Source organism: Phaethon lepturus, unplaced genomic scaffold (assembly GCF_000687285.1).
Source record: "Phaethon lepturus isolate BGI_N335 unplaced genomic scaffold, ASM68728v1 scaffold33953, whole genome shotgun sequence".
NCBI classification, from domain to species: Eukaryota; Metazoa; Chordata; class Aves; order Phaethontiformes; family Phaethontidae; genus Phaethon; species Phaethon lepturus.
In genome coordinates, this window is record NW_010531761.1 from 1 (window position 1) to 12,516 (window position 12,516).

General features: G+C 48.3%; 1 protein-coding gene across 1 annotated transcript; it reads left to right on the forward strand.

Moving 5' to 3' along the window:
• Window positions 1-46: 46 nt before the first annotated feature.
• On the forward strand, window positions 47-7,068 carry LOC104614872 (extracellular tyrosine-protein kinase PKDCC-like; the record flags this gene model as incomplete). The annotated part of the gene is made up of 6 exons (XM_010284665.1): window positions 47-169; window positions 2,283-2,554; window positions 3,677-3,756; window positions 3,851-3,955; window positions 5,433-5,609; window positions 6,965-7,068. Coding segments are annotated over 6 exons (861 nt in total), but the record flags the coding sequence as incomplete, so codon positions are not given.
• Between the last annotated feature and the right edge of the window lie 5,448 nt (window positions 7,069-12,516).

Here is a 12,516-nt window from a genome sequence, read left to right on the forward strand (position 1 = left end):
GCCGGCAGTGGCATCGCTCTGACAGTCGCTCCTTCCCTCCCGGCAGCTGCACGGTCACTGCTATGATAATAGCGGAGATGCCGAAATACGGGTCACGGCTATGCTGGAGCTGGGATCCCCCCTGGAGATGATTCAGCTTCTGCAGACCCCCTGGGAGGAAAGATTTAAAGTAAGAAAACAAAGCAAGGGGAGTTTTATCAGTCGCTTTTAGATCGCAAGTTGGGTAAATGCGAGGAGCGAAGAGCCCGTGGTGACTGCAGGGGCACACGGGATTGTCATACTGACACTCTGCTTGCTCCCGCAAATTGCCCTTAAATCGTTTTGCTTTCTCTCCTTCTAAATCACATTAAAATAGCCCTAGCCTGGCGTCTCGCTGTTACCGCTTTCTAAAGCGGTGTTGAGAGCGCTACATCTGTGAGGAACTGGCCGCAAAATCTTGCTCGGGGCTGGGGTGGTGTTTAGTACCCAGTATTACACTGTCTTGCTGCTTTTCCCTCTATATTGTTCCGCTCCCGGAGGGGCTTCCCTAGCCAGGCCCCGCCGCGGGCCGGCTCTCGCTCGGGAAGACCACGGCGCCCGCTGCCAGTCTGCGCCTTTCCGCGTGTTGCCCGCTGTAGGCAGCGCGCTGGGCAGCCTGAGCCTCGCCGTGCGCTTGTGTGATGTTTCTGATCTTAGCCCTTCGGGTATTACTGTAGTACAAACACTACTAAATTGCTTTCCTCCTGCTGTAGGTGCTAGAATCACATCCCTGTTAGATCTGCCTTGTCTCCTAAGCATCCCTCACAGCGACTCTTAAGCTCCCCAGGATCATAAATGACTTACGACACGGCTCTTATTTTGGTTATAGCTTGTATTACAGTTTGCCTCAAGGTCTCAGTTGGGGGTTCACTACTACTTGTTTGATTCCCAGGAGGAAAGAGAGCATCAAGCAGAAGCATGGGTACCTTAATGTCAATAAGAAATGCTTTGGGCAAAATGAAAACACAACAAAAGTCCCAAAATAAAAGCCCTGCCTGCATGTGGTCCTCAATGCTGAAGAGGAGCCTTGCCATCCAAGCCAGAGGGGGAGTGTGGCAACTCTGCTCGCTCAGCTGCAGGACGTGAAGCTGGGACTCTTATGATTGCTTCACTAATGAAGCTAAAATAGCGTCAGAGCTTCCAGAGTCATCTCTCTTGGCCTGTGGAGTTCTACTTCTGCTTACAAATTATTTCATACTGGCTTCTACATAGCTTTCCCAGCACCTCATCTTCTCAAATGTGCCAAAGTCTCCTGCAGAGCTAGAAACCCATGATGCTGGATTAGCTGGTGGTAAGGTCTGGTACGGTGGCATTAAGATTTTAATAATCTTTTGACTGATGAAGACACTTAATTCAGAGTTTACACTGGTACTGTCTAGTCCTGTTTCCTAATTAGGGCGTCTAAACGGATGGGATTCCCCTCTGATGAGCCACATCAGATACCAGCAATTCTGTGAGCTGTTCCAAATGAACAAACCCTCACTCCCGCACAGATCGTGATCGGAGGCAGCGAGGGGTGGCACGGGTCTGCCTGGCACACCTAGCTGACGACACCGTTGGTCTGATGCCAGGGCTCCTGATAGTGAATGAAAACTGCTCTAAAAAGCTACTTGAACAAAGTGCTGGTGCAGTGTAAATATGCTCTTCTAGCTCTAGTTTGTTCAAAAATCATGTACCAAGCTTTCTGCTGGATCAGGTATTGTCTGACCTTTCCCTCCTGCCAGAAAGTTGACATAAAAGCCAAAAAGCTGGCAATAAATACATTGCATGCTTTGGCTAATTCTTCAGAAGCATGATTGTGTGCCCAGATTCATACTGCTGAGTGATGCAGCAAGGCATGAATCTGGTATTAATGACCATGGAGCCTCAGTCTGTATGGAGCAGCATGGGGGAAGGGAGGGGAATGTATTAATTCTATGCCAGAATGGGAAAAAACCCTTCTGATTTCAGCTAGCAAATCAATATAGCTCCTGAAACATGAAGGCTGCTATTGTTTTCCTCACAGCTTTCTCCTCTAGTTCCTTTAACTGCAAATGTCTCTTTTTTTATATGCACGTTTTTAAAAAATGTTGCTAAACTACTTGCCACAGTCAAATCCTGTGGCAATGTTGATAATAAATTTTGTAGCATACATATAATTACCTTTTAAGTGCTATATGCTTTTTTTTTGCCTTTAATTTCATTGAATGCCCTTTGTTCTACTTCCAATTTAATAGCTGTTTTTCATCTGTTTTTCCCATGCATATTCATCTTCTCTTTCTCAGATTTGCCTGAGTCTTGTGAAACTGCTGTTTTACTTGGCACATTCCCCCCTGGGTTCAATAGTCCTCTTGGATTTCCAGCCGAGGCAGTTCGTTATGGTGGATGGAAACCTAAAAGTGACAGACATGGATGATGCCAGCACTGAGGAACTGTCATGCAAGGAAGATAATGACTGCACACTCGACTTCCCTACAAAAAGCTTTCCTCTCAAATGCTCTGCGGTTGGGAAATGTGAAGGAATAAATGAAAAGAAGAATCTTTTCAATGCGTATCGGTATGTCCAGCGAGACGGGGGAAAAATCTGGCGTGGTTGAGCTCACACACTGCCATGTAGCCTCTAGCATCTCGCGTTTCTTCCCTGCTGTGCTCCCGCCTCACCTCTGTCAAAGGGCAGTTAAGGATTGCTTTGAAGCAAGTTTATTTTCCTTATAAGGCAGGAAAATAGTGGAGTTGTTGTCTGCTGAGGGTGAAGTCGTCTTTCTTCTGCTGCTCCCTCTCCCCAACGCCCTCTAAAAACTTGCCCCAAAGGTTGCACCTGTGAGTTTATTGTTTGCCAAACAAGCCCTGGCGCTTGACATCCACGGGCTGCGTTTGCTGAAAGCAGCGGCAGTGTGGGCTACCTGCCAAAGCCCACCAGCTTTGAGCCCCCATGGTTGGGAACAGGCTGGCTAGCTCTTCCCTTGAACTCCATCCTTGAACATCCACTCCAACTCCCTATGGAGACTGTGGGCACCTATGGAAGAGCGATGAAACAGGTAATGGACAAGGGGCTGTGACTGCTGCAGCACTTCGTGTAGGCCACCAGCTGAAAGCGCGGTGACTGCCACTCGCCGTTGGAAGTCTCAGCAGCTGGACATTTACGCAGGAGGACTTGGGGAGCCTGAATTTGCTGGCCTCGGTGTTGAAGGGCAAATCCCTGCATAGGTTATTGCAGCCTTGTAGTAACACACTCGTCTCGTGTAGAACAGGAGTTTATTAGAAGGTTCAGGGGAGGAGTAGTCTTGCCTTTCCAGGGGTAATAAGAATGCCAAACCTTTTCAGGGCAGGGGAAAGGTCTTGCGTGAGTCTTCTTTTATATGGGTCTTTTTCTGATGGGAAATGCATTGCTTAGTGCACAGACATGGCCCTGGGGAACGAGGGAAGGCTCTGTTGCGTGAGCCTTTGCAAGATGGATTTCACGCAGTGCTTGGCTACATGCTGTGCTGCAAGGACCAAGCTTTCAGCCCAACTCACAGGAACGGTCTGTGAGATGCCAACGAAGCGCTCAAACGGAACTTAATAACCAAAGCAGACTTACTAGTTGTGTATGGATAATCGAGTCATGGGAAAATGTAGACAACTCAGTCACTAGGGTAATTAAGCCATTGTATTCCAATCAGTCTGGGATTTTTTGCAGGTATTTTTTCACTTATCTTTTGCCACACTCTGCACCACCGGCTTTGCGACCCTTTTTGAGCGATATTCTGAACGCAACAGGTACCAGCTAATATTCATAAACTTCTTTACTAGAAGTCTCTAACTGGTATTTCGTGGAGTTACTCATCTTTGTCATCTTTTTCTTCAAATGTAGGTGATTTACGATATGGAATAAATGAAACCCTGCAAGCTTTTGAAAAGGTTTTACATCTCTACAAGTCTGGGCTCTATCTGCAGAAAAGACCTCTTGTTTTAAAAGGTACATGATTTTGAATGCTTTAAGTAACATAACTACCAAGGGAGCGAGGAACTTGGTAACTGGTCAAATTCTATTCTTCCATACATTCAGGCAGTGTGTAGTCACTAGGAAAAGCAACAGAAGTATTTTTTTGAGCAGCCTTTTGCTGTTTTTTTCATGGGAGCTGCATTGTTTTGCAAAATAAATGCAGTGCAATCTGGCCTACATATGGGCACATGTTTGCACTGCTTCTAAATACTCTTCTCATAATGTGCATCAGTGTTTCAAGTGAATATATTTGGGATAGCTTAAGCAACTAGACCAGAATAGAAAACTGAGTCTCTCATGTCCCTCTTCGGGGTCATCTTATCCTCTGGACCAGTAGATCAGTTTTCCAGGCTGATGTTGAAACTTCCTGTTAACTTGGTGGGTTCTCACTGCTGCGCACAGGTTATTATGGGAACGTACAGTGGGGAGGTCACAACACCGAGCTGGGTGTGGCAGAGTAGCTGGGGCCTCAGTGCCCTTTAAATTTCTTTTTTCTGAAGACCATCCTGTTGGGCCTGTGGATGGATAAATGAGCCTCTGTGAGATGCTTTCCTCTGAAAAGGACCCGTTCGGTGGTAGAGATGAGGCTAATCAAAAGGGAGGCTTCAAAAGTCCAGTGGTTACTGTGACTTGCTTACCTTTTCCTGAGTGTTCACTTGCCATGGTGGGGTGATGATGGTGGCTTGTGGAGGAAATCTCTTTACGTGTGAAAGGACTGGAATTTGCACAGTTATGAACAAAGATACCCAGGCATTTGCACTGAAGGACCAGCAGCTTTAACAGGAATTGCCAGTATTTTCCAACAACACCTACCCGTTGGCTTTGCAACTGGCCCAGTAGCAATGTGCCAAGATGATCACCATCCTAGAGGTGTGGGAAGATGAACAGCAGTTAGTGAACAATAGCCTGAACATCACCTACTCAGGCTTGTCAGGTCTTTTGTATCCCACTGGAGCAGGATCTGGCATCCCTTTCCCCCACTGGGGTTCCTAAATCTCCTCTACCTGTGGGTGGCACCATGGCAGGTGGGTCAGCACGTGCCCTGCGTAGCTCGATGCAGGATCTGTGATGAGCTGGTTCTGCTGTTGGGGCTGAGGTGTTGGAGAGGCCGTTGTGAGGTTGGCTTCTCCGGAGCACTGCTAGAAAGGTTGGTCTGCACAGCAGCATCCCCTCACCCACCCCTGTGGTCTCCCCTGTCCCTTCACCCTTGAGAGTTCTGCCACCTCTCATACCTGTGGGGGAATTGCTCCACAGCAGAACCAAAGTCAGGATTTGGGTTTCTTTTAACTTTGCAGCTGCACCCGCTCCATCTGAGCAGGTCAGTTCAATCTATCACTATCACATTTCCTTTAAGAGTTTCACTGAAGTGCCACACACGAAGCGTGTGGTGTAACTGGGCTCTGAAAGTGCACTTCAGGAATTTCCCTAAACGCCTCCTTTCTATTCCCAGACTACATCTCCCTAAAGGGCTTCCGAACGGCGGAAGGGGAAGACTACAAGTGCTGGCCCTCCTACAGCCACCTGGGGTGCCTGCTCTCCGTTCACAGCGCCGAGGAGGCCGCCGCGATTTGTAACTCCCAGTCGCAGTGTCAAAGTTTTATCGTCACGCAGCGGAGGACGTGGACAGGTGAGCTGGGGCAGACGTGACAGGATGCCGCCCTCCTCCGTAGTGCCTTGGGTCTACGGGCGCATATAAAAGCTGCCTGCCGTATTCTCAAGACCGGATAGGGATCCAAGGGTCCCCTGGGTATTTGTAAGGAGACACCAGAGAAATTATATTCTCCTTCTGCACCTTCTTTCCTCTACAAATTTTGCACAGGACTGCTGGGAATTGTTAAACAGTTACTTGTTTCACACAGAGATGGCTTCACCTTGGTGTTTGGCTAAACAATTCCTGCGGTATGAATAGTTTGCAAAAAGCTGTGGGGTTTTCAGAGATGAAAGAAGCTATGTTCAAGAAGGTGGTTACTATTGTTATAATTAAAAGGATCATAGCTTACAAGCTGTTATCCCTTTTATCAAAACTGAAGCCCCAAACCAATGGATTTCCAAAATGTCCCTGTAATTAGCTCTGATTATAGCCTCTTAACGGTTAGCATGTTTTCGGAATTACTATGAATTACCTCATTTAGCTGACACTTCAATCGTGGGCTAAATTGTTAATTACAAACTGAAACACTAAACGAGGTAAATGAGTGTTTTCGGTGATGGTGCTGAAGAATCACGTCTTGTCTGCTCACGTGACATACTAAAACAACCAACCCCAAACTACCAAAAACGCAGCTCTTTTGTGGGTTCGTGTGCAAGCGGCACATGGCAGACTAGTGACACAAGAGCGCTTACGCTGATGCAACGTAAATCTCCTCGGGCCGGTTGCGCACCAGCAATGGATCGTGTGGGCTGTGCCCCGTGCATCACATCTGGCTTCCCCACGGGGCGGCTGCCAGCGGCTGTGTTCGGCGCCGGGCTGGAAGGAATCCCGCTTCCAGCGGCGGTGGGGGTGCAGAAGCAGCAGCACGCGGGACAGAAGACCCTTTCTGCAGCGCCTGGCTCGGATACTGATCCCCGCCATCCCGCGCCGTGCCTGCGGGCTGTTAGCGTTTCCCTTGCTGAAGTTTTTCTTCCCCGCGTTGTCACAGAGCGTCTTTGTAGCCAAAGATGCCAAAGGCGTGTGGCTGAAATGCCGAGGGCCTAGCTTTGCCAGCTGGATTAATGAGAGCTGTGGGAACACGACAGTCCCTCTTAGGGCAGCTCGGTAAAGCAAAGCAAGACGTAAAAGCCTCCGGGGCCCAATTGTGCATTCCTTGTGCCCACTCGGTGAGCATCTGGAGCTTACTGGGAGTGTACAACACATCTGTGGCAGGGTGGATTGACCCTCCGTTGAGCAAGCGGTGTGTTCCTGTGTCCTTTGCCATAAATAGCATGGGTCAAGGTGAACCTATCATCTCCTCTATTAAACTTGCATTTTTATTTTCTCTCCAGGACGCCCACTCGCCTCATTTCAGAGTAGCCTGACTGATTTAATACCGGATGCGAACGCTGTAGTCTATATTAAACGATCGGCTTCCTCAGGGGAAAGACTTTAAAGACAACAATGAGATCACATAAAATGATCCTGGGAGGAGCAAACCTCTGGGGAGAACTTCATCTGCTGAAAAGAATGACATATTTTATTTTGCTTTGGGATGGAATCTCCCTGCCAGCTCAGATAGAGTCAAATGCTGCTGCCTCCTTGATCAAAGCTCAGATTCCTCACTGCAGCCCTGCTAGCTTCTTTATCTGCTCCCACACTGCTGTTCTGCATAAACGCTCCCAGTTTTAGTCAAATGTCGCTAGACTATGCAATACCTAGCCTTGCTGCTTCGGTAACCAGCTTGTCAGCCAAGAAGTAGAAATAGCTGCAAGGGGTCCGGCTTGGGTAGGCTTAGTTCGGCTTAGTTCAGTCACCTCTGAAAACCCGTGGATAACACACGTTGGAGAAGGCAACAGCTCCTTCTGCAGCTGCTGACCAGGATTTCATACCGCTGCAAATGTAAAGGACTGGATTTCAGCAGTGGGTCGAGGTTGCAGGGTTGGGATCCGTAACCAGAGGTTGATGATGGGGGTGGTCTTCCAAGGAGGGTCCTGATTCAGTTCCTTACAGGGCAGGGGAGGGAGGTGATGTATAGCTCAACTCTGGAACCAAATGTCTGGATCTTTGGATGTAGGATTTGGGTTTGACCCTATGTGATTAGTAATGCCAGCTCTCATGTATCAACCTTGAAGGTTTTTCTCTGTTACTTTCCGTGAAAGAGTGAGACATTCAAATTATTTATGTATAAGGCATTACTCTGTATGATAAAGAATTGCTCTTTATTCTAAGCATGCTGTGAAAAGTTTTTCTCTTTAATTGTTTAAGTCTTTACTGCAACCAAATGAACAAACGCAAGTGTTCCCCACATTCAGCTCACCTAGCATCACCGCCCATTCCTGAGGACAACCTGTGAGCGTGCTCAGCAGGGTACGAATGCGTCCAAGCCCCTTGGACACTTAGATCTTGGAGGACGCTCTGTGGCTGTGCTTGCAGGCTCACATGTGTAGAAGAGACAGTCTGGTCTCGAGAGCCTCCTGCATCTGCCCTTTCCTAAAAATGTAGGTGTGGCCTCTGAAAAATAGGTGGGGGTTAGTATATTTTCAGGCTGTAAGAGATGGCAACGTAAAGTGCCACTCCCAGGAGTGCCTGGAAGCAGTGACTGTACGGTAGGTACCTCTTCTTCTGTAGCATGGTCGGGGAAAACCCAAATCACCACTGACCTCACGCCCCGCAAGGGAAGGTCCCCGGCCCTGTGCCGGAGAGCCACGCTGCAGTCTCTGCGCTGCTGCCTTGGGTTTTCCATTTAGCCCACGTTGCTGGGTGGAAACAACGGGACATTGCCGTTGACTCCTTGTAGCCTACCACACCGTGGCTATTGCCATGCGGGCCCCTGTAGCAGCTGGGGTGCCCCCAACTGAGGGGGCCTGAGCTCCTGCCTGGGGTTGTGCTGTGTTTTTCATGATCTGGTCCTGTGTTTCCTAGTGCAGGATCTCGCCTTTCAGCTCATTACTACTCCAGCAACCCCCAGCAATGCCACGGCATGGGGGCTTTCTCATGCGCTATAACCCCTGCTGCTTACACGGAGGCTCGGGGACTCGGATAGTGATATCAATTAATGGGAATTCTTAGTTAGCACAACAAGAAGGCTCTTCTTAGTGATGGCCACATTGCTACAGGCTTTGTGAAGGCACGGCTTTTTAAATGGACAGCCACAGACCGCTCTCTCCATTACAGTGGGTCCTGTGGAAGTTGAAGGAAAAGTCCTGCCGGGGTCCACTATTGTTTTACATCGACCCCACTGAGCACGGCTTCAGGCATCCGCTGTGTGGCTCTTTACATCAGCAAGAGGTAATGAGAGTTCATTCCATATCTCGCGGCCTCCTGAGATAGATACAAATCAGAAGTACATCCCCCAAAGCAAGGGCAAGGGCCAGCCTGGGGTCATTTCCGAGAGGAAGAGATAGGGAATGCAGAAGTGGAAGTGATTCCAGTTTGTGTTAGAAAGATCTTCCTGTCCTAAAGATCTCTCCTGGTAAAAAAACATGGTGTATTTTTAGTCATGCGATGCTCCTTTCACGCTGCAGATTTTTCCATGAATCTTTCATTGTATGATTGCCTGCCAGGCAGGCAGGTCCAGCCCCTCGGCAGATGGTGCAGGGTATGGCAGTGTCACTTATATCGATGTAGGTTCCAGCATCAAACCTGCAGTTATAGCCTAGGAGCAGAGACATCCTGCCTCGAAAGTTCTGAGCACATGGTGCTCAACAACAACCACCAAAGTAGCAGTAGTAATAATAATAATATAATCAATAAAAAGGGAAGTCAGGCTTCAAAGAATCCCAGTGCTTGGTCTGCTGTTGCCACAGTGGGTGGTGAGAAGGTGCATTCTTAGAGCCTGGACCCCCGTGAGCACGTTCATCATGGACAGATATCTAGGGCACGGGTGTACATTCCTGTCCAGTTCTGTTCGTATGCTGGAGACTTTGAAGATGCCGCAAATATGCTGGTGAAAGCGTATGCACTGATTCTCCTCGTACCTCTCTGCAGCTCCCCACAGCAGGTAACGCCTGGAGGGGCACGCCGGCTTCAGTCTGGTTTGGGGTGGCATCCCACAGCAGTCCAACGGTGCCCAGCGCGTGCTGGGTGAGGCACAGGGAGGGAAAATGTCCGACCACCCTGCTGCGCCTGGAGCTAGAGCTTGACATGCCTTTGAGGAAACAGTCACTGGACAACGCGGTTCCCGCCCTGCTTTTTCCCAGCTGTTACCATCTGCGAAGAAACGTTTTCCAATGGCCGAGCCACTTGAAAAGCAGGTAGCATCAGTTCTCGGCTAGCCTGCAGCGGGCAGCTTGTGACCCCGGAGCTTCAGGCAGCTCGCGAGCGGCTCCGGCGCAGCTTCTGCGCCAGGTCTGTGTGGAGCAGCCGGGCTGCTCGCAGCCTGAAGGTGAGGCTACAGGAGCCAGCATCTTCTCGACAGCTTTTGGGCCCGTGCAGCTGTTTTGTAGTGTGCTATCTTTATGTCCCGTCTCAGTCAGTCTTTATTCATTCTGTCCTTTATTGAATTATAACTGCCTCAAGCAGGTTTAGACTTTCAATGCCAGCGAAAAATTTCAGTGCACACCTAAAAACTGTATTTCAGTAACTACGGTACATGCAAAACCCAGATATAAACATTTGTTGCCCTTAAAACTCCCGGTTGCTGGAGCCAATTTGTCTCTGCTATCGCTGATCAGTATTTCAGCCACCATTGTGGAATATGTAATAGAGGAAAGTGCTTGGAAGGAAACAGCAGGGGATCGATTGCAATGGAAACCATGTGTGCTGGAGGAATAATATTTACCTAAATGTGTCTGTCACATCTTCCCAAGGGATGCTGCCATTGGGAGAGAATGGCTATGAAAATGTTGCCTCCATAGATAAAAGTTAGGAATATAATTTTTTTAAACACAAACTTTAATATTCTTAATTAATTACATATTGTAATAACAGAGATAAAGCCACATCCATAAAGGATAATACCATGTACTCCAAAGATATAAACCACAGGTTAATAAATAGCAACAGATGTCGCATGACTCACGTTCAATATGTTTGCGCAGGCGTTTACATGACTGGTGACTTCATGGCGGATTGAGGAGCGGAGTGAGGGGGACAGAGCCCAGTAAAGAAAAGGCAACTCCTGGTGCATCAGACAAGCTTCAAATAACAATGAAAGTCACACCTGTATTCTTACATGACATATTTTGCAAACTGCAGTGATGCTCTAAGCAGCATTCAAATGGCTGAACTTTCAAGTTGGTTTGGAGCATTGGATAAAAACAGGAATTTATCACAGACAGCTGAAGGCCCAAATCGTACATCTGGGTTAACGTTAATTTCTGTAAGCTCTCTTACAAATTCACGTACCAAGCACTGTTGTTCGTGGCTAGACGTCAGAGCACTTTGGTCCTACTGGGTTAAAAGAGCTGGTTTGGGGTCCAGTTTGACCAATTAGTGAAGTGTAACTCCAGTATCCAGAATAGCCCATCACGATGGCTTGGTAGGACTTCAGCATGAATCTTCCCCCGTAACTATAGCACTTGCAGCAACCTTCCTCCTTGGTTCCCCTGTCCCAGTGTACCAAAGTGCCACCAACAGCAGTGTGGAGACGGTGGTGGAGAAGGAAAATTCACAGAAGTGAATTTTATATGAGACAACCACGAGCCCCTCTGCCTCCTCTGTAGCATATACTTAGTCCAGGGTGGTGGATTTGCTCTGAATGATAGTTCTTGGCTAATGGGAAAATGTATCAGCTTACATCAAACAGGTCTGGGTGCAGCAGGCAGGGGTGACCGTCGGAGGGAACGGCTGCCAAACTCCTCTGCTTGAAATTCAGCTCCTGGCTCTGTGTGAGAGCTCCAGGCAGCAGCTTGTGCTTTGGAGCCTTTGGACCCTGAGCCCTCCTGCTTGGCCAGCCCAGATGACAGAAGTGCTGGGTTTACTGGTGGGGGAGGCTTCTCAAGGCAGCTTTGGAGGAGATCGAGGTGCTGATGGCTTTCTTTTAAAGAAATACATGCTTGGCCGTTCTGGGCACCAAGTGATGTCCACACCCACTCCCACAACCGCCCTGTCCTCACCCACTCCCAACTACTGCAACCACTACCCTCCCCCACCCCCAAATCTATACCTGCACCCACCTACTCCGTATCCCCCTGCAGACCCCCCTCAACATTCACCCACAGCCCCACAGCCTCTTACCCTCGCAGCCGACACGGTGGTGGCACGGCTGGGGAGCCCTTAACTCTATACTGTCAGAGGCGAAATAGTCCTGTGCGTAGCAGGAGGCCACATCTAACCGCAAGATCAGCCTGCCTTTGATTTGTAACCTCTCTTTTCATTTACCCTCCATGATTTCTAGATTAGCAAGTGCTAAATACAATGTAGTAATAGCCTCCTGCACACAGCTAGGGTTAAAGGTGTGCATTAAAACCATGGTGCCTCAACTACGTTGCGTTACTCACACGGTGCATCACACCTTCCAAATCCAAGTCTAGACAAGGCTTAAGAGAATGCAAATTCCTACATTATGTCACATTTATCAGTATCGGTCCTCAAACCCCATCAAAATCAATGGGAGTCTTTTGCAGACTTTTTGGCTGAAATCTGTTGCCCTACTTACAGTGCTGGAAATGTAAGATCCGGCCTCAAAATGAAGTAATACATCAGCCGCTCCCAAAGCTACAAAAAAAACCCCCACTTTTCCAAATTCTTGTATCTGTAAGTGTATCTCCCACGTAATGTCTTTAGCAATTGAATTGTTTTTCTCTGCTGGGAAAAACCGTGCTGCAAATTCCCTCACTGCTTCAGATGACAGATCAGAGAGTTCAGGCTTAGATTAAAAGCTTGATAATGAAAATAATGGGGACACAAGTTAATCACAGAATCAATAAAGTTGGAAAGGATCTTCAAGATCATCGAGTCC